Here is a 22,061-nt window from a genome sequence, read left to right as displayed (position 1 = left end):
GGCGATATTCCACAAACATGTACCATCAAAACTCAATTTAATTTTTTTAAAATGTATTTTTCTGTCACAAATGACTAAATATCTCTGTGAATATTACGTCTACAAAATAACAACCAAATATGGAATCTTGGGACTCAGACCTTTCTGACAATATGTATTTTGACAAGATTATAAAAAGTTTGGATTCCTGACTCCACCCACTAAGGGGAAGGAGACTGGCATAAGATATTAAAGTACCATTTCCATGGTAATGCAATTTCCAATTTCAAAATGGTTTTCACAGGATGAATTTTGAGGTTTTAAGTTTTCTAGTGTTATGTAAGTTATGAGTATTACTGAGATATGTGATAGAGAAAAAAGACAATGAAAAAAGGAGTGTCAACAGGCCCACCAGTGGCACTTAAGAGCAATCTTACGTTGAAAGATGAAACCATAAAACACATTGTCCGATTCTCAAACACAATATTTTTTTTTTTTAATAAGCAATTCAAAAAAGATGATTTACCAATTTGAATCAGTGTGAAACTTATCTAATTTTGTGTAAAACCGCTATAGTTTTGTTTGTATTTTAAACCGGGCATTGTGTTCTATGAATCTTATTGGTAATGCATTACAATATTGTGTTACTTCATTAAAAAAGTAACTAATTGTTTGTAAAAACAACTGCTTAAAAGTAACTGCTTAGTTTTTATTGAAATTAATGTTTTACATTACTTTAGCGTTACTTTTTTAAACCTGGGCTGGGCTTGTTTGTTTGCTTGTAATATAAAAAGTTCTACTTTTGGCAAATGTAAAAGCCCTTTCACACCAAAAGCCTCATACTGAAAGTAATGCAAATTCTCGTCTGTACAGTTGAACACAAAGGAAGAAAGTTCAACACTCTTTAGCAATAAAAAAAGAAGAACGTTTATCTTAGTAGTTTATATATTTTTTATTAGTATGGTTGAATTGGATCAATAAAGGTCAGCAGCAAATTAGTTAATAAAAAGGCATTAAATATGTAAAAGATATGTGTATTATTTAAAATATTGAATTATTCCAGCTTTGAGTCATATTCAGAATTGTTTTTATAATTTTTTTCTGAAAACTAAATCAGAAAAACAAAAATATTTAATAAAAACTGCTAAGTGGATAGATGTAATTAAACACTGCCTAAGCAGTGAGATCATTTCTATATAAAATAAATTATAGCTACCATATACATATGTAAGTAAATCATAGTTGAATAAATTCAAATTTTAATCAGAGTTTAATGAAATCTGAAACAAAATGAATCAATAATCTTGAATCAGGATCAAATCAAACTTGGAAATCTGTTTTGAGACCCAGTCCAACATAAAGCCATGGCATTTAATGTTACATGCACTGCAGAAAATTAATTATTATTTTTTGTCAGTATTTTTGTTTTGTTTTCAAGTACAAATATCTGAACATCCTTACTTTTGACAGATATGAAGTGTTGTTGTTTTTTGAGTATATGCTTAAAACAAGAACAAATATGTCAAAGGGGTATGAAAACTTGTTTTCCCTTTGAATTAGGTTGATTTCTCTCATTAGCAGATTAATCTGATATTATTCAAATCTTAAATTCCCTTAATTCTGATAAATTTCCCAGAAACCAAGTCTTCTCCTCAGATGTCATTTTTGAATTTTAATTTGACAAAAATACTTAGAAGGATCATTACTTTTGTTCAATTTGATTAAAAGGTACAATGAAAGCTATTTCCATATTCTATTCTTTATCAAATTGCAAGTAATAGAGGTCATTTGGAAGTTGTGCATTTACATTTAGAGAACATCTTGACATATCGTGTTCCTTTAATTTAAATCCTTAAAAAGGTCTTGCAGAAACCCTGATATCATTCAAAGTCATACACATCCTTTGCATGTTTGTTTGTTTGTTTATTTAAATGTTGTGGCTAATTTATTGATGCTTCCATGTACCAATACAAATGTTCTACCTCACCTCCATACAACACTTTTGACAATCGGTTTTACAGATTTCCCCCTCAAGAAAGTGCAGAAACTGTGAGCCTGCTAATAATGTACAGTGACTACAGATGTGCCCACATTTAGCGATGTGCTCATATACTGGAAGCTCAGAATGGTTATAGAAGAGACTGACAAATGAGAGGAATTTAAGCTTGATCTCTGCAAATATGAAAGCAAGATGTGGAACTTCGCAGGTGTTGGCAGGATTCTTGTAGCTGCTGCAGTTTGGCACCTTTCACTCTCGACATCTGTTCTCAGAATTCCGAGTTGGAAGGATGGCTACGACGGTGTGAAGAACTGTCGGAATGTTTACTTATGATGTCATCTTGTGTGATCTTTGGTCATTTGGTCGTTAGCTCAGTGCATCAAGGACCAGGCTTTGACAACAAAGTGTCACCTCAGGGACGTGGTGTGGGACCGCTTAAGTGTTGTTGCAGATGTTTCCCATGCTTTCTCACACTCTGTCTTTCCTTCTTTATATTCATACACTTAAATGCTAGCACTGCTCACACAGCTGTTCTATCCAATCTGGTGATGAAAGTTACAGTACTAGAACAGTGATGTTATTATGCTGGCATGACAAAGGCATTCTGGAAACCACTCAACAAACCACCCAGAAACACCTTGGATGCCACCAGAACACTAGAAAAAAAATCCCTCAGGTTCTGCTTTCTTGTCAAGGTCTGGCTTATCTTAACAAGCCAGAACACCCTAGCAACTACCAGTGCTGTGTAGTAACTTGCATGGGTAGTAATTACATGTAATCTGGATAATGTAAAACTAAGTAGTTGTAATTAGATTAAATTGCATTTTCAAATACTCGTTAAAAAGTGTTTTCTCAACATTTCAACACTGCATTGACTGTTGATCATATATATATTTTTTAATTATCACTATTATTTTTTTTTACATTTAATTTTAATTACATTTTTTTTAGTTATTTAAATTTATTAAATACATTAAGGTAAGTCAATAAGTAACACATTTGCATGTTCACGGTTCTCTGATGCTGGTTAATGGTCACATGACATGCAGAAAAACTACTGAAATATTTAATCTTTTTAGTAAGTGTTTTAGGATGGATTGTTATTTAAAAAAATATTTATTTTAATGATTTTAATTATTATCTTTTTATTAAACTCTCGAACCCCTTGCAGAAGTACTGAAATGTTTAATGCACTTCATGTTGTTAATAGTTAATGGAATACATTTTCTTTCTCTTTTTATTTTTATGTCAATATGGTACAATCCTATTTAAATTAATGTGTAATAGAAAAGTAATCATAACAGTCGTCTGATTATATTAATGTAATGGATTACATTACTACAATATTTGAAAGTGAAAGTGACGTGACATTCAGCCAAGTATGGTGACCCATACTCAGAATTTACGCTCTGCATTTAACCCATCCAAAGTGCACACACACAGAGCAGTGAACACACACACACACTGTGAACACACACCAGGAGCAGTGGGCAGCCATTTATGCTGCGGCGCCCGGGGAGCAGTTGGGGGTTCGATGCCTTGCTCAAGGGCACCTAAGTTTGTGTTACTCCCCCCACCCACAATTCCTGCAGGCCCGAGACTCGAACTCACAACCCTTCGATTGGGAGTCCGACTCTCTAACCATTAGGCCACGACTTCCCAATTGCATATTTGTCATGCAATTTGTAATCAGTAAAGGATTACAATTTGTAAGAAGTCTACCCAGCACCGGCAACTACTCAGAACACCCTAGGAACTACTTAGCAATGATTCATAACATTCTACAAATCACCTAGAAAAAACCTGGCAAATCCCATTTAAGGCTGTGTCTATAGTAAGTGCTGGACATTGTGCAGAAACTCTTGCAGTTGTTTCTGTCTAGTGAATGCTTTGCTGCTAATGAAAGGAGTCAGGATGGGTGTTTTCTCAATAGAATTAACAGAATGGTTAATAACCCAGTATGTACAGTTTACCATGTAAGGTTTAGGGTGGTTTTGAAAGACAACTCCCAACTAAAAGATGCTTACAGAACAATGTTTAGTCTGGAAAGTGCAGACGGCTACAGCTTGAGGCAATTTGAAGCTAATAATGGCTCATTATGTTTCTAATCACACTAGAAAACAATACTACGTACAAGCCCAGGTATGGTTCTTATTCTCAATTTAGATGCCTGATAATGAAAAACCATAGATTCTGTTTGAATATGTGGAAGCATGAATTTGAGAATAGTAAATGCTATTGATGTTGATGTTAACAATCATATGTTGACATTTTAATTTCTGTGTGTCTCCTTAAAATACGGTGGACATGAGTTGTAGCTATAACATGCTTGATAATGGCCAAACTATAGAGTCATTAAATTCTTGCTTCCTTTGCTCACTTGAGTAATAGGGTGTCCTTTCAATGAGACTCTCGTGTGGTGACAGGCCCTGCAGAATAAACACAATGGCTCTGTTCTAAAATCTAGCGGGTCTACTTCGACAGTGCCCTAACTGAAATGCAACCTCAAGACTGATGGTTTGGAACACTCTTCTACGTACAGTAGGCAGCCTAAATGTGTTGTATAAAAAAATATAACTCACGCATGCGCACACACACATATATATATATATATATAGAGAGAGAGAGAGAAAGAGAGAGAGAGAGAGAGAGCGAGCGAGAGAGTGAAAATAATTTTTATTCAGCAAAAATGCATTAAATTGATCAAACGTTACTGTAAGTGCATAGCATTTAATGTTTTCTATTTTGAATAAATTTGTAAATTTTTCAACTTTCTATTCATATTTAAATCATGGTTTCAATTTGAATGAACAAAAAAAAAAGTTTATATATATATATATATATATATATGTATATGTGTGTGTGTGATGCAGCGCAACTGTTTTTAACATTGATAATAATAAGAAATGTTTCTTGAGCAGCAAATCAGCATATTAGATTGATTTCTGAAGGATCATGTGAATAATAATGCTAAAAATTCAGCTTTAAATCACGCAAATAAATTACATTCGATAATATTCATTTAAAAATAAAAATATATTCAAATATTTGTATAATATTTTAATATATATTCAAATAAAAACTTTTTTTTTATTGTAATATTTCATAATATCAGTTTTTTTTTCTGTACTTTTTTGATCAAATAAATGTAGCTTTGGTGAGCATGAAAGACTTCTTTCAAATAACATGCCCCAAATTTTTGAATGGGAATACGTTTTGTACATGCATTTTTTTTTTTTTTGATTAAGGTTTTTATTATGTTAAAGTAATCATATTTTCATTCTAGCAGTATCTTCTCTGAGAAGGATGCGTGCATTGCTGCTTTAGACTTTGGCCAAAATGAGGAAGGCCTATGTTGGGTGCATTGTCTTAAAATGCTGCCTATGTAGACAGCTCACTATGATTTGGAACAGAGCCAGTCTCTGCAGATGCCATTATTATTCTATACGTACCATATGTCTTGACTCCTCCACATTCCACACTCTCTCTCTCTCTCTCTCTCTCTCTCTCTCTCTATAACAGCTGTATTTAACACTTCGGCCTCCTCAACACTTCCACGATGACTCAGTGGGCTGTTTCTCTGTCTGCGGAACATAAGAACTCCAGATTTCACACCGCCTTTCCTGTCTTAGGAATACAAGGGCTTTATTTCTCTGTTGTGTTTCTCAGAGCACTAAAAGAGCATGTGGCAGCACTCCAGAGAACACAGGAGAATGGAGGCTCTTTGTTGTGCTGTCAGGCCTGCAGGCAGTGACCGTAAACTGCTTGGAGAATGTAGCAAAAAGGAACATGCCCCAAATTGATTAGTTTGGTGTGTGTCCTGTGTTACCCAGGGGTAGAAGTGTTTTGTTAAACTACTTCCGTCCTGTTGAACGTTGCATTCCAGAAAAAGATGCACGTTGAGTTCCTCAAGTGTGACACATTTGCTGATTGAGTTTGCTAGTATGCACATGTGCTTGCTTGCATGTACAAAGGCAGCTCTGGACTCTCGAGGACAGACATTGGCATTAAGTAGAAATTGGACACTTGGGATTTCCATGATATTTGGTATCTTGAATGCCTGCATTCTCTGACAGTGTTTCCTGCGCTCATTTTTAGCTGAATCATTGTGTTGTTTTAGCCGGTGTAGTTTCGATTCATTAACGCATTAGTCTTATGAACCGACTCAATATAAATTAAGCAGTTATTTTAATTAGTATTTTATTAATTATTCTGAGGTGGAATGGGGCTGAATAATAATAATAATAATTAATTAACTTAATATTCTAAGTATTTAATATTGTTTTTGTTATACTTTATTTCATACTATTAATGTACTGCATTTTATATTTACCTATTGCAAACATTGTTCCATAATTTATGTAATGCTACATAATAATACAAATGTTGTTTTATTACAATATTTTAATGATTTAACTTTTTACTTAATTTAAGATCAAGTTTTTGTCTTTATTTTAGTTTATGAATGTATTTTATATCTACTGATGTCAAATATTGTGTAATACTAATATAAAAATTAAAATAATACAAATTAATATACTATTCATGATTATTTTCTTAGTTGCATTTATTTTTTGCATTACAATTAATTATTTGAATAAATGTTTTTACTTAAATGTTGTATAATATTTTAATTCTATATTTTAATTCTATATATATCTTTTTTATTAATCTACTGTTTTATATGTACAGTACTTATTTCTATGTTACATAATTTGTTCACTACTATATATTAATACAAATGTACATGCTATTAATAATTGTTTTAGTTGAATTATTATTTACATTACTATAAATGAAAGTAAAAAAAATTGTATTTATTTATTAAAATAAAGTTATAAATTTGTATTTCATTTTATTAGATTTTTTTTGTACCATATTTGATATGTACCCATGCCAAATATTGTCACATAATTTGTGTAATTCATAAGGCACCATGCGATAACGCAGACAAACCCTGCAAACCCAAGCAGTGCTGATGATCAGTGTTGTGTAGTCTAGAATTTAGCCACCTTTTGACTTTTGGACGATACTGTGCGTGTGATTGGCTGAGAGGGAAAACACTGGCTGCTGTATCTCCGACAAGTGTGTCCCTTTATCTCAGGAGAAAAGATTCATTGTAATGCTTTTAATTATTTCTCCAGGGGGAATACTTCCCTCTTTTACTGTATGTAAATGTTGGCTCTTTTCTAATAAGGGCTTTCACAACCTTTTTATTCCCAGTATATTCTTGCACATCTCAATAGACAACAAGGTTAGTTGATTTGAATTTCATTGTCTTCTATCTAAACAAGGCCTTTAATTCCAGTCTGCTTATCTCATAAATGGCACAACATATTCCTGCGAGCCTGTGATCGGGACCATTTCCCCTCTGCATTGCTTATCTAAAAGCTTGGCGGATGTTTTGACCGGAGAGGTTTGGTTGGCCTTGACTGTTCTGTATCTCGGTTCTGTGGTGGGAATGTGGAGGTCAGGACATGTGTGACATGGTAGAGTGAGAGTTCATCAGGCAGTGCATTGACCCTCTGCGTGACCTGTAGAGGATGGGGTCATTCGTGGGTCACAGGGGGATCACCCATTGCCTCCTGAATCCCAACTTGAACATTATATCTCCATTGTAGCATGTATCCCCCTTGCGCTCGACATGGGAGAGCTGCTTCAATGTGTGTACACTTCTGTTAAACGCCATTACATTTCCTTTCTGCTCAAGTCTCATTGGCTTCCAGGTGAGATGAAGTGTTTAATGTTTCCATTTGTTTTTCAGATTCTGTTGAGCAGATTGTATGAGGTGGTGTTTATCACACATACATTATATAAATTGTATGTTTGCAGTTCTGTAAATTCATTTAGGTTTCACGTCAGAATTGGACATCAAGTGGGCACCCAATACTGTACTTTGATAGCAACCACCAAAGATAATGTAAAATATATTAAGCTTCCATTTAACGTTGATGAGCTCTATTTATGATTTTTTTTGTCAAGTCTATGTAATATATAAAATAAATAGTATAAAATATTGTATTTATTCATTGCATATGATGCATGATTATATGCTTAGTTGCTGTTATGAATACTGCTCTAAGACGTGGCTAAAGAGCCAATCACAGTCTTTATTAAAAACTAGTCAAAGGCAAAGGTCCAAAACACGAAGATATCAAAATAATCCAATCCATGGAAAAATTCAAACAACCAGACAGAGGAACCAAAGAGTGTCCAAAACAAGAATACAAGTGCTCAGACATGCAGTAGTAACACACCAGGAAGACTACACACAGATGCATAGGAAGACATCACTTATATAAGCCAGAGCAAACAGGGTCATGTGTGATGAATGAAGCCTTAATGAGTCCAGGCCGAGGATCATGGGGAATGTAGTCCTTAATAGATGGCTGAGGACAAGAGGGGAGTGCCTTCTGGAGGAGCTTGTGGGCACTCCAGACGGTGATCGTGACCGTTGCATTATTATTATTTGCAATAAGATTTAAGATTTCTATATTTTTTATACATGTATTTGTGTGCGTGTGTGTGTGTGTGTGTATATATGTATATGTATGCAAATATATGTATGTATGTAAATATATGTATGTATGTATAATATATGTATGCATGTATGTATGTACGTATGTATATATGTGTGTATATATGATACTAAACTTAAGTAATGTGAGTAAATAACAGTATGGTATTATTTTGCATAACTGCAATAGAAACGATACTCATTTCTTCCAAACTAACCAAATTGTATTGAAATGGACATTTCTATCAGGTTCAACCAGTTCATCGCCCATCCCTTCCAGTGTTGATGACTTAATTCTAACATGAGCTATTTAGTTTAAAGGGTGTAGACGTGGTGTCAGTCTGTATACAAGGGGAAACGGTCTGTTTTGCTTGAAATAATAGTGCATCCAGAGGAAAAGATTCACATACAAGAGTCACTGTGTTATTTTCTTCCCTCTCCTTCGCCCAATCTCATCTGTCTTCCTCTATCTTCCCATCCCACAATGCTTTGAGAGTAATTGCCTTTCCAGACCTTCTCTAAGCAGCTTGTGTTTACTGTGAGTGACCTCTCTTATACCATATTACCAGCTGTGGCCCTGGATCTGTGTTTCGTCTGTCCGCAGGGAATATGCCCGTCAAACAACCCTCTGCAATCAAACTTCCTTTGCATCACATCCAGCCACTTTTTTACTGGATGTCCCAGGGAATGCATGAATTGATAAAATGAAATCTTTGAATGCAATCATAGTTTCTGCAGGTCAAAAAATAGTGTCTTAATTCAGTCTTCCACAAATTAAGGCCTTGAAAAGCTATTAAATCAGAACCAAAGGTATGCAAATCATCAATAAATAAATATCATCTTCAGTTTTTTTTCTTTTGTTGCAAAAAAAAATATATTTATCTTAAATGAGGATATAATTATCTGAGATGCTAACCGAAGTAATGAAGTCTTGTTATCTGTGAAAATGAGACTGTTAAGTGAGTTTATGCTTAAAACAAGAACACATATTGTAAATGGGGTATGAAAACACCTGTTGCTTGAAATCACGCCGAAAATCACGACAACAATAATGATGAAGCTACTTACATCACTTTTTTTTGTAGTGATTTTCCCCCCCATATTTTTGTGGTTGGGAGCAGAGTCCTTTTTTTTCTTTTTTGTAAAATGCATTTAAAATCAATGGAGATCTGTTGGAAGTTGTATTTACAAACTTTGAGACATTGTTAATAGAAGACATTTGCATGAAAACCATATTGGCAAACTGTAATCCATTCAATTTAATTCAGCTTGGCCTTAAAAGGGTATTAATCTTAAAATGTACCTTCACAAAACCTGCAGAAACCATGTGCAATGCTAGTAATTTTGAAGAAAATAAATAAAATAATCAGCAAATGCATAAATGCCTATTTAATGCACTCATTGAATCTTTAGGAGAAGCCATTGAGATATTAAAGAGACCTCACTGGGGGCTTGTCTTTCCAGCAGCCTAGCAAGTGTAACATACATAATGCTTTCATTCATGGTCATCACACCTTTTCAGCAGATCTGCAGGAAGAAGGTGTCAGCGGTGAGCATTTTTAGCATTCTCAATGTTTTTATAAGGGCAAAGGAAAAACTGGCAAGATCAACATCTTGCTCCGACAAGGTCTGTGGGTGCTGGAAAGCCATTAAAAAGAAAGAAAGAAAATCTCTCTTGTGGTTGGGCCCACTGGTCCCCCTTGTTGTGAGTGTGAGGAAACTGCAGAATCATGGTAAGCTGTCCTCTAACGCACCGCTTCAATGGAGCATGCTGAATAAGTTTCCACTGGACAAACAATGATTGTGACTTCAGAATGCTCTGTAAACTATGACGGGATGGAGTTGTTTTCGGCAGATTCAGGATTATGGATCAGGTTTGAGCATGCATATGCTGTGTGACTGAGGTTGTAAACTCTTAAAGCATATGATTGGAATTTTTGGGGCCTCACCCTTTGTCCACTTTCCATAACTGAATATTTCAGGCAGTAGGGCACTTTTAACCTTTCTGCTATTAAGTTCCTTCCTGCTGATGAAAAGTAAACTTTGATGAAGAACAAACCAGTATTTCAGTCTCTTCTTTGTCTTTGAACAATGAGACGTGGCCTAAATCATTGCAGGAAACGTATATTGTGAAAAAGCAGGGTTATTTTAGTAATCTAAAACTAAAACCATTTTTTTTTACATTTATTATATTTACATTTATTCATTTAGCAGATGCTTTTATCCAAAAAGACTTACAAATGAGAAAATAAAATAAACTTTACCTGAAATAATATAAAATACAAAAAGCTTATTTATTTCAAATTTATATCTAAAACTGAAATAAATATAAAACTTTATTTACATAAATAAAAACTTAATAAAAATTACAAACACAACAGAATTACTAAAATAGGAACTAAAAATAAAAAATATAAAAATAAATATAAATATATTATAGTTCTTTAAATAACACTAATGATAAGTGTTATATAAATAAATTTGTCTCGATTTAAATGCAGTCGATGAAAATAAAGTCATCATTTACTCTTATTGACTTTCTTTTTAGTTTTTTAATTATTATTGTATTTTTCTATTTTATTTTTTGGTGAGCTGTCCCTTTCTGTAATTATTTGTTCATTCTCTGCACTGAACTCTTACATGTCATTCTTCATTACACATTGCTGAACTGACATAAAAAGAGAAGAAATGAAATCTGGTAGCAATTAAGAGCTTTTTTTTTTTTTTTTTTTTAATGTATAGATGGACATTTAAATTTAAATTGCCTATTTCCTCTATTTTTACATTTAGATCTTCTTGCCATCATATAAATGTCATCTAAACAGTTATTTAAAATCATTAAGAATTTATTACATACATTTATTTCAGAATGATGTGATGCTTAAATTTACCTTCAGCATTGAAAACTTTCAAATTTAAGTTTTAATTTTTTTTATATTTATGCAAAGTAGTAACATAGTCATCAGTTTTCAGCCAAAAAAGAAAGAAAAAAAATATTATATATGTAATTATAAATAATAAAGTTAATTAATTAGTTAAAAAAATCAAGTAAAAAAAAACGGAATGGTAATGTTAATTATTAGTAATATCCCTAAAATATGACATTTTACAACTTTATGCAGAAATTTTCAATCAATAACAACCTACAGTAGTTTCTGTTCATTGCACAAAGTTCATTATTTTGAAGAGGACGTGAAATGTCAACTGTGGCTCAATCAATAGTGTAAGATTTGATAATGACAGACAGAGTGTGTTCAGGGAACGTTTAATTATTGTTAATCATTCTGTTTAGTCACTCTAGTGGTGCAGAAATGACAGACTTTACCTTTAAAACCTGATGTTACGACTCCCCTGTAGCCTTCGTCAAGTTGCAACAGCTTTTCTCCATCACTTAACCCCAACTGTGCTTGTGAAAAGTCGTTTAGAGCCGAAAACTGACAGCTGGGCCAACACAGAATTGTTTGGAATATGGTGGCAGTTTATCTCATTAAGTAAAATCTGCGGATTTAGTGAAACAATCTGCTTCTTCCGATGCAACAGTCTGGATTGGCGTCACTGCAAGCTTCTGTTTGCGAACAAGTCTCATGATAAAGAAATGATTCCGGTAGACATACCACATGAATCACAGCTGTGTGTTGGGAGAAGATAATTTGCTTTTCATTATTACGCCATTTGTGAATCTGTCAGGAGTGACTCTCTTTCATGAACTCCCTGCACCTGATTAAATGCAGATTCCTTTGAGTTTTGCATCCGAAATTCCCACTCTTGCTTCACTCACATTTTAGAAATAATGGTTCACAAACACATTGCAAAAATCTTGGAAAAGCATGCATGTGATGTCATGACATAAATTGAAATTATTTTTTTTTTAAATAGATCTTTATTGCATCAGAATTCCTGGAAAAGGTCACGTGTTTTCTCTGCAGTATGAACAAACCAATACCCAATCAATCATTTTCATTCAGCCACCGGTTGAATTGGCTGTTATTGACTCCGAGCATGTTGAAGCTGATGTGGTGTCTCGAGGGATCACAGAATTAGGTCCATCTTTCAAGGAAAAGCCCAGATAATAACAAGATCACAGGCGATGGAAAATAGCAGTGTTGCTTTTCTTCTAGCAGGTTAAATTGCACCTCTGGGCCCTGACATGCCTGAGCAAGAATGTGAGCCAATACTTCTGTGTTATGCTGAAGCTCTTGTTGTAGTTGCACAAGTGATCTCGGAGTCTGTTTTAAACAGATGAAAGGTGCATTGCACTGGATTTTAAATGAAAAATGATTTAGGACCTTGCAATTACTTTGGACCCTTAAATGAATAAGGCCAACAAGATATGAAGTCATGCTATGGGCTACGATATTTAAGAAATAATACAATTGAAATGACAAATAATACATTTAAATTCTGTCTGTCTGTCTGTCTGTAGTTCTGTCTTGTTTTATCATATATATTCTTCTGTAATAGTGTATATATCTATATATCTGCTGCTTGCATGCTTGCGTCATGTTTTGATAACAGCAAAACAAACCTAGCTGAAAGCGATAAGACTTGATTGCATTAGCGTAACACTATCCGTGCAATTTCATCAGTCACTGAATGTCCAATGCCACACTGTTTCACCCACCAGCCCTTGAGTTCACACAAAGCTGTGGCCATGCTCAGCTGCTCGGTTTCACATTAACACACGCTTACATCGCAGGGGTTTCTCTGACAGGCCCATGGAGAGTCTGTGATGTCATCAGATGGGCGTGGCCTTAAGGTAATCCTGCCACTTCTCTCTAGTTGTGTCTCACTCCTTCTTTGAGCGGCTGTGTGGATCAATGGGACATGTGAGGTGTCTAAAAAGAGGAATATTGCACCGTAGCACAGGAGGTAAGAAACAATCTATGTCTTTGTATTGTACCTATAGGGCAGGTAACTCCAATGCAGAGCCTCTTGTTGGTGCATGTTTATGTCACTTGACACACAATGTTTTAGTTTAAGTTGTGAAACCAGTCAAACAGCTGTATGTTTTGCATTTGTTTGATTTAACCTGGAAAATAAGTAACTGTACTCGTATATCAATGAGTGGCGTTAGGTGTATTTATCTGTGCAACTTGAAGTTTATGAAGCACTGAAGCTAAACACCATTGTTCCTAAAATATCTCGGGTGGTGTCCGTTACGGAGCAGGAAGGTGCCTTTTGGATATTGTTCAGCCCTTCAAACCCACCTTTCCCCGAAGGACCAGTACTGGAGGGAGCCTGTCAACTACACAATGCATTGAATTAGATGGGACTACGCTGCAAAATCCCCATTCAATTGTCCCAGATTCTCCCAAAACATTCTTCCAACAACAGTTAGTGTGATTCTTCGGATATTGAAATTCCCCTCAGCGCTGCAACTGTCACTCCTCACACGACAGCTGCAATAATGCAAGCCGGAATGCATGGAATTTGTCAGTCCCCCCCCAAAAAATACTTCTAGATATTTTTGTTGTTTCCCAGTGTATTATGTAAAGTGCAGACCCCAGATTGCTGCACACTCTTGCTGAGTGCTTTAAAAATACAAGTGGTCTTTGCTGAGTAAGTGATGTAAACATTAATTAGGCTACTGTACCCTCCCAAACCACACAGCCTTTAATAAAGCTGATGGAAATGTGCGGCAGACACGTTACGCCTGGTTAGCCCATAATATTCACAAAAGGCTCATTGACTCTGTGTTTCAATTCTGAACGATAGGAAGTTGTTAATTAACCTGTGAAGGCACAATTGTTTCTGTGCTCTCTCACTCACTCTCTCTCTCTCTCTCTCTCTCTCACTCACTCACTCACTCAAAGTGATTAAAGGCCTACTGCAAATGATGTAATTAATGCTTATTTCAGGTTTAAATGGGTGTTCATGATGTTACTGTTTAAGTGAATTAGGGTTGGGGTTTTTATTTATTCGGCTAGTAAAACTGTAATACTGTGGAATATTATTGCAATTTTAAATAACTGTTTTGTCATTTAATATATCTAGAAAATGTAAAAAAAAGAAAATAATAATAATAAAAGCTGTGGTAAAGCTATTATCACCAATTTATGCAATTTGTTCATCTATTTTTCTTCTAATAGTGTGTTATCCTTATATTATTTAGGTTTATATTTTTCAGAATTTTAATGGGATTTAGTGGTATTTATGTTAATGCTCTGAAATTAATTTTACTCCTGAAAACCAGTGGAGCTGTTGTGAAGTTAAATCAATCAATCAATCAATCAATCAATCAATCAATCAATCAATCAAAACTTGTGATTATGAGAGCATATGATAGAGATGTTTTAAGAGAGCACTGAAATCCCAATAATATACAGTGTTAAATATACACACTTTTACCAGCAGTATCATCCCCAAATAAGGTAGATGCAATTTCTGTGATTACTGTGACACAAACAGAAACCCCACTTCTGAGTTTTTATGTGAGCAACACTAGAAAACTACTGAGCATTATATAATGCATCATATAGACACAGTATGTGCAGTGGTGTTGGCAAAACTGGGTCCTTTTATATAATTGATGCTTTTGGTATTATATTAGTCAGCACAGTTGTGCTTGAAATGATGGGATGGATGGTCCATGCTGGTATTTCAAATATTCCAGAAATGATCCTAATGAGCCTCGTGGCCTGAGTTTACTGATGTCTTTGATCTGGTCTAAATGTTGTTGTGCATGTTGAGTCACAGATGATGGCTTTGATGTTTTGCCTGTTGTTTTGAGGACGCAGAAAATAGCTGCACGCTGTTCAGGCTTTTTTTCTTATTCCCACAACAGGTGTTTTGAAGTTGAGGTGAGATCTGCAGTTTTCTCATGTGACCGAATGACTCGGAGATATGCACTGAGTTAGACATTGTGGGGTTGGCTAATTAATGAATTAAATCATGTCTGCAAACATTCACTGGGACATCAGTCATGTAAATTCACTCTGTTGGCTATTCAATTTTCTTTGAATGACATCACAACCCAACTTAATTGACTACAGTTGCTTCCTCCAGCAGTTTTTAAGGCTGTTCACATTGCACACATTATAGGCCTATACAGTGTAATCCAATATCCAGTAACTTCACAACATTTGTCATAGTAATGGCATAGCCATTGGCACAATACTACCATAAAATATGTTTGTGCATATATACTTGTGTGTATGTGTAAGTAATTGTTATATACTGCAAATAAGATGTGTATAAATATATATATATATATATATATATATATATATATATATATATATATATATATATATATATATTATTATTATTATTATTATTATTATTATTATTATTATTATTATTTTTTTTTTTTTTTTTTTTTGTGATTGCAAGAAATTCATACTTTTATTTTGCAAGGATGAATTGAAAGACTCCAAAGTGACTTTAAAGACATTAATAATGTTACAAAAGACATCAATAACTTATATAAAAAAAAAAAATACAAATTCAAATACACTATTTTCTTTTGAAGTTTGTATTTAACAGAGAATCCTGCTTAAAAATAAAATGTTTAACTGCTTCCACAAAAATATTAAGCAGCACAGCTTTTTTCAACACTGATAATAAGAAATCAGCATATTAGAATAATGATGTTGAAAACTCATCTTTGCATCACAGGAATAAATTGTATTTATAATATATTTAAAATAAAATTTTCATTATTTATTTAATAACATTATTGTTTTCAATAAATTCAGTCCAAAAAATGCAGCTTTGGTGAGCAGAAGAGACTTATTTAAAAAAAAATTATTCCAAACTTTTGAATGGTAATTAGTAGTAGTTGTAGTCCTTTATTGTCACTAGTCACAAGTACCAGTGAAATGTTACCGTTCATGTTACTACATGATGAAAACTCAGCTTGAAATGCATTTTCACTATTGAAAACCAGCTTTTAATTGGAATTTAAACCACCTACAAGTTGGATCAAGTTGATATGCAATCTATTTGATGTGATGTTTTTGCTGTTCAACGTATATTTTAGAGTCGGATACAGCGAAACATCTGATTTGTACTGCTTGTGTGAGCAGATCATACAGTATGTTTGTATGTGTTTGTGTGAGAGCTGTAGTTTATTGAGGATGTGCGTCTGTTTTTAATGATAGCTATCTGTGCTGATGATGAATGAGTTCAGATCTCGAGTGATGTGTCAGAGGAAGAGGCAAGCTCTGGCACGCCTGGTGTGTCATTCATTGCTCTAAGATCAACATGTCCCACTGGAATCAGCCTCTCCTAGTCATATCTAGACCCTTAACTCCTTAACATGTACATTTAGACTTCCCTTGACTAGAATAAATCCATAACGTATCTGGAATATTCAGATTTGCAAAGATAAAATGAAGATTGGATGTTCTTCAGGATTTTACATGAAGCATAAAGTAGTAATATTAAATGCATTGAACTGCACGGGTGCAACATTATGCAACATTGAGTGTTGTAACATCTAAATTTCTACCAAGTGACTGCTGAATTTGTGCTAAAATACTGTTGAGTTTTATTAAATACATTTTTTGATTTAAATTTTTTAGTGATTTTCGTCAAGTTAATTTTATTCCAAAGCAGCTTTACAGAAAATCATACTGTTAATGATCTTAATATCTTAGTCAGATTAGACTGGTGTGATTAATATAATACATGTTAGCAAAGAAGTCTTACCAATCAAGCAGTTGAAACTTGCTGTATATTATACTTTAAATTAAAAGTTGTATGTACCGTGTAATTTTATATAAAGAGCTTTGCGATTTAATATACTTAACATTTTGCAACGATATCAAGGAGACAAGATTTGCTATAAAATATGTGTTGCTTTACGTGAGTGAGTGTATTGCATGCAGAAGGTTGGGTGTACTTTATATTCAACTTTAAATGTATTGCTTGGCCATGTATTTTGAAAGAATATACATTGCAGTATTCAAGAATTACAGGGGGTTTGATAAAGCTGTTATGGTTAAAAAGGCAGACAGTTATGAATCCTTGAAATATCAGCGTTGTGTCTGGGTGGATATTTGCGCAGGTGTCTGCCTGTGAGTTTGTTGACTGATCTGAACCTTCAAGGCCGCTGGCTCTACTTACTGTTAGAAATGATCCCATTGAAATCATGTTTGTTCTTGTACGATACATGCAGATTCTCTATAAGCAATTCATGCAGTACTGTGTGATGCTATTTTGGAGTTAAATTTAATGACTCAACTGACAGTTCTGACTGGATGAGTCTCAGCACCTTTAAAGAGAAACGTTTGCGCCATTTCTACAAATAAATCTTTAGATGTACTATGTGTTGATGAGCACTTTGGTTGACGCTAATGGGACATTTGCTATTTGAAATGTCTGTTTTGAAAGTCATAATTGTGTCTGATTACCATGTTAAAAACCCTTGTGTTTACTTTGGCCTGCTGTAGCCCACTCAGGCATAACATACTATGCTAATGCACACATTTCAGGGGTTTTCCCAGCTTCCTGTGTAATGTTTGTGCTCTGCTCGTCAGGCCTGGGCTATTCCTGCCTAGTCTTATTCCTCAGGGAACCTGATGTCAAATAAAAACAGGTAATTGACATAAAATACGATGTGCTGCTGAGAGACATTTGTGAACTCTGTTAGTACTTCAGCAGATGTTTGCTTGGGATTTATTATGTTTTTGATGCCCACCTCTTAATGCACAGTTGTTTTGCAGAACAGCACGTTCAGTCGTTTTCTCATCTCTTTCTCAACTCTCTAGAATCGTCATTTCAATCAGGACCACTTCTGTCAAGTATATTTATGACAATTATAATTGCATACATTTAGTGTTGGCAGTATGGTTACTTACCGCCAATTCACAAGTTGTAAACAAAAAGTGATAGAGACTACTTCCAATGAAGACACTGTAAAGAAAGAACAAGTTAGATCGGATTACTGGTTCAGTTGGTGGAGTTGGGGTTGGAGGAGGGAGTTAATTGCAAGCAGCAATGCGATGGAAGAGACACTGAATAATGGGAATTTAAATAGACCGCAGGTGGTAGGTGTCAAGACTGGATTGGTACATGTCAGAAACATGGAAACTGGTGTTACATTGTGTTACAAAATGTGTCAGATCGTAAATCTTAATGCAATGCTAGTATACAGTAGTGCATTCAACAGAACAGTTTTTCTGTGATCTTGGCTGAGCATTAGTGTCTGCATACGTGAAGTTGTGCAAAATATGTTTGTGGCTTAAAGATCAGACATTATGATGACTGATCACTAAATGATCACTACATTATGACCATTTTGAATGCAAACATTACTAATGGACTTCAAAGAGAGACTATGACAGAAACTGTGACGGCAGTCAGCCTCAAAACTGAGACGGTGACTTTGTTTCTCAACACTTGCTGCATTTAAAGAGATCAACACCATGCTCCTCCTCTTCGGCTCCCTCAAAGCTTCATCCTCGTGTGCTGGAATGAATGAATGTGTCTTGTGACTTGTGTGTAAAGTGCATCCAAGCCCTCTCATTAAATAGTTGCTTGTTTGAGTGGAGAAGAATGAATGTCTTTCAAGCATCATCATGCAATTTTTTTCAGGGCAATTACTGCATTTTCCATGAGAACTAAAGCTATTCGTTTTTCATTTACAGTTTAAATTGTTAAAGCAAACTGCTGTTCTGATGCAAATAATACAGTGTGAAAACAGATCTGTGGACCTGGAGGATGCAACTGAACTCTGGTTCATACCAAGCAATAAAAATGTTTGCAAACTGAGAGATGATTTAGTGTTTGTGTTTAGGGCAGATGTTTGAGCACAGCAGGCGAATTGTGTCTGATCACAGCTATTGTCTACATTCGCTTACGGCATACAAGTAAAGCTAGTATGAGCTTGAAATAGTGCAGACCTGTTCGTCAAGATTTAATTTAAGCGACATCCACAACAGCAGAATATGAAAACATTTGTATTTTTTTGAATGGTTGACTCTAATATTTACATTGAAAATATCTATTAAATTGATGTTTTGGAGATACTTGAGAAAAACATGTGGAGTAGGCACCTATTTAAAGGGACAGTTCACCTAAATATAAAATCTTTTAATAATTTGCTCACTCTCATGTTGTATCCAAACTTGTATGCTGTTTTTTTTTACTCTTTCCCCACCATTGAAATATTTCCTGTAATTTATGAGACAACGCTTCCTTGCCTTGGCTTTTCGTGTTTTCACTGTTATATGCATGTTCTGAAAGAGTACTGAATGTCTGGATCAAAACATGGTACAGTAGTAGCAGAAACAAAAAATCGCATGTTAGCAGATGCATATGTAACGCGATCATCAAGCATTAAACATCATAGAAATCTAAACTGTCTAACCTTATACCGAAGGAAAATCTGTGTTCTGAGCATCATTCTGAATTCCAGACATAGTCTTTGACAAAAACGCAATATTCTTTGGCTTTTAATTCAAATGTTGCTCTTTTAATGAAACTTGCCCGCATTCAGGTGTTGATGAAAAAAATAATGCATAAAGGTAGAATAAAATCTGTTCTCTTGTTTAAAAGCAGATGCTTTGTTCTTTCTTTCAGCATATTGCATGTTCAGATATTCACACAACAAAATATTCTGACAGAATGATTTCTGAAAAATGCTGGCGGTGGCTGACAACTTAAATAAATAAACAAATAAATAAATAAATAAACCCTGGCAGTGAAAGTGTTAACTATTTCTTAACTCTTAAATTCTACAGAGCATTGCAATTATTATAAGAGATGATTCATTCATATTTTAAACCTGTGTTGTCCTTTTTTTATTATTGTTATTATCAGGAGATCATTGAAAAGCAAAGCAGCTCCTCGTCCTCCTGTCCTGAAAGGTCTGGATGCTCCACCGCTGAGCCACACGCTCCCAGCGTACCCTCAGCCTGCCATGGAGCAGAAGGAGAACCTGCTGGAGCAGGACCTGACCCTCACTGTGGTCCTTCCTGAAGGGCTGGAGAAGACTGTGGTCGTCCATGGCAGGTGAGAGGTTTGTTGGTTGTGTTTTTTGTTCAGCTGCACACTGCTGGAGTGGTTAGTAAACAGATCACATGGTAAAGATGCTGCAGTTGCGGTTCCCATTAGTCCCTAAAGGTTTTTCAACAACTGTATCTTTGAAAATATAAATAAAAAAAGTTATAAATAGTATAAAAGTGTAAAAAGTATTATTTGCCTTTTAAGTAGATTCATGCTGCTTTCTACCCATTTGCTAACTGATCAGTTAAAAAAGTTTTTTAGTTTTTTTTTATTTGTTTTTATTTTAATAGTTTCATTTGTTTTATATATATATATATATATATATATATATATATATATATATATATATATATATATATATATATATATATATATATATATATATATTTTAAATATTTTAAATATTTTAAATATTTATTTCAGATTTAGTACTTCAGCTTATTTTTTAGTTAATAAGGAAACATTTAAAGTTTAATGTTTTCATCTAATATTTATATTTGATTTATTTCAGCTTTTATTTCAGTTACTGAATTGTGAATTGTTTTAGTTATCAACAACAACACTGTCACTCGTTAGCAGCAAAACTTCAAAAAATCGCACCCATTTACTGTTTCATAGTTCTTTTAAAATGTTAGTTTATGTACAGGTATCATTTTTTAAGCAGAAATATAGCTAATACAGCTAATACAGCATTGTTCTCTGCAGACAACACTGAAAAACTGAAAAACAGAAACCGTTTGTTGACTTCGGTTGACATTGGAGTTTTCCTCCATCTTGAATTCATATAATTGCCAAATACTTTATACAAATAATACTGAGCGAAATCAGAATAAACAGATGTACTTGAGGAATTTGTTGGCAAAACTTTACACTGAAGCCTGGACATTTGTGGCTTTTGCAAAACTTTTTATTAGGATACAATGCCATAAACGTTGTGGCAACATTAACGTAGCATGTGCCTTCACAAATGACCATTGCTCCCAGATCATCTCTTCTGATCTTATAAATCTAGCACTTATTCAAATAGCACTGTTCAGAGAGTTCATCATGATGTAATCCTGTTGCCTTAAAACTATTTTGAACATGGTGCATGTTTGGCAGGACGGGATAAACATTGCAAAAATCATGGTTTGAGCATGAGTGCATAAAAACTCGCAGCTGTGTCCTTGTGTGTCGCTCTAAGAACCTGAACTGTTTTAGTTTTATTATTATAGTAACTTAATATAAGTACTCTCAATTTTATGGAACTTTAGTTTGAATGAATATTGAACACTTGTGCATGGAAGGGGTTAATCTCTGAGCGGAGCTGTATATGAGAGCATGAAGCTTCTCAGATGATTTCTTTTATGAAACTAATCAGATGATTGCTGTGGTGAGTCAGCGGGGTGGGGCGGTGTTTCTCAGAGCTCCTGCACCAAATCAGGCTCGGTTTGGGTACAAGGCATGAGATGACGTTGATAAATCCAGCATCATTGCACGCTGTTTGTGACTATCATTAAACAGTTTGATCGAATGACCCCCTGTACTCTCTGTGCCGTGCTTAGTGGTGTTTTCTGTCCCCAATGATTCACCTCAAATGTTTAAGGTGCGCCAGAAGGACATTTTTTTAAAGTC

General features: G+C 34.5%; 1 protein-coding gene across 4 annotated transcripts in view; it reads left to right on the top strand.

The window, feature by feature from the left end:
• LOC113052936 (cordon-bleu protein-like 1) overlaps positions 1-22,061 on the top strand; it is a 41,544-nt gene that overhangs the window by 4,323 nt on the left and 15,160 nt on the right. For 3 of the 4 annotated variants that reach the window (XM_026217431.1, XM_026217429.1, XM_026217430.1), the window contains exon 3: positions 20,262-20,453. In XM_026217431.1, the coding sequence (XP_026073216.1) occupies positions 20,262-20,453 (192 nt within the window). Of the gene's footprint in view, positions 1-13,128; positions 13,365-20,261; positions 20,454-22,061 lie in introns of those variants that run through there. The other variant, XM_026217432.1, reaches the window with a different exon arrangement.

The sequence above is a fragment of the Carassius auratus genome, chromosome 34 (genome assembly GCF_003368295.1).
Source record: "Carassius auratus strain Wakin chromosome 34, ASM336829v1, whole genome shotgun sequence".
NCBI lineage: Eukaryota > Metazoa > Chordata > Actinopteri > Cypriniformes > Cyprinidae > Carassius > Carassius auratus.
The sequence above is the reverse complement of the archived record's forward strand: the minus strand, read 5'-3'. Positions and strand labels throughout refer to the sequence as shown.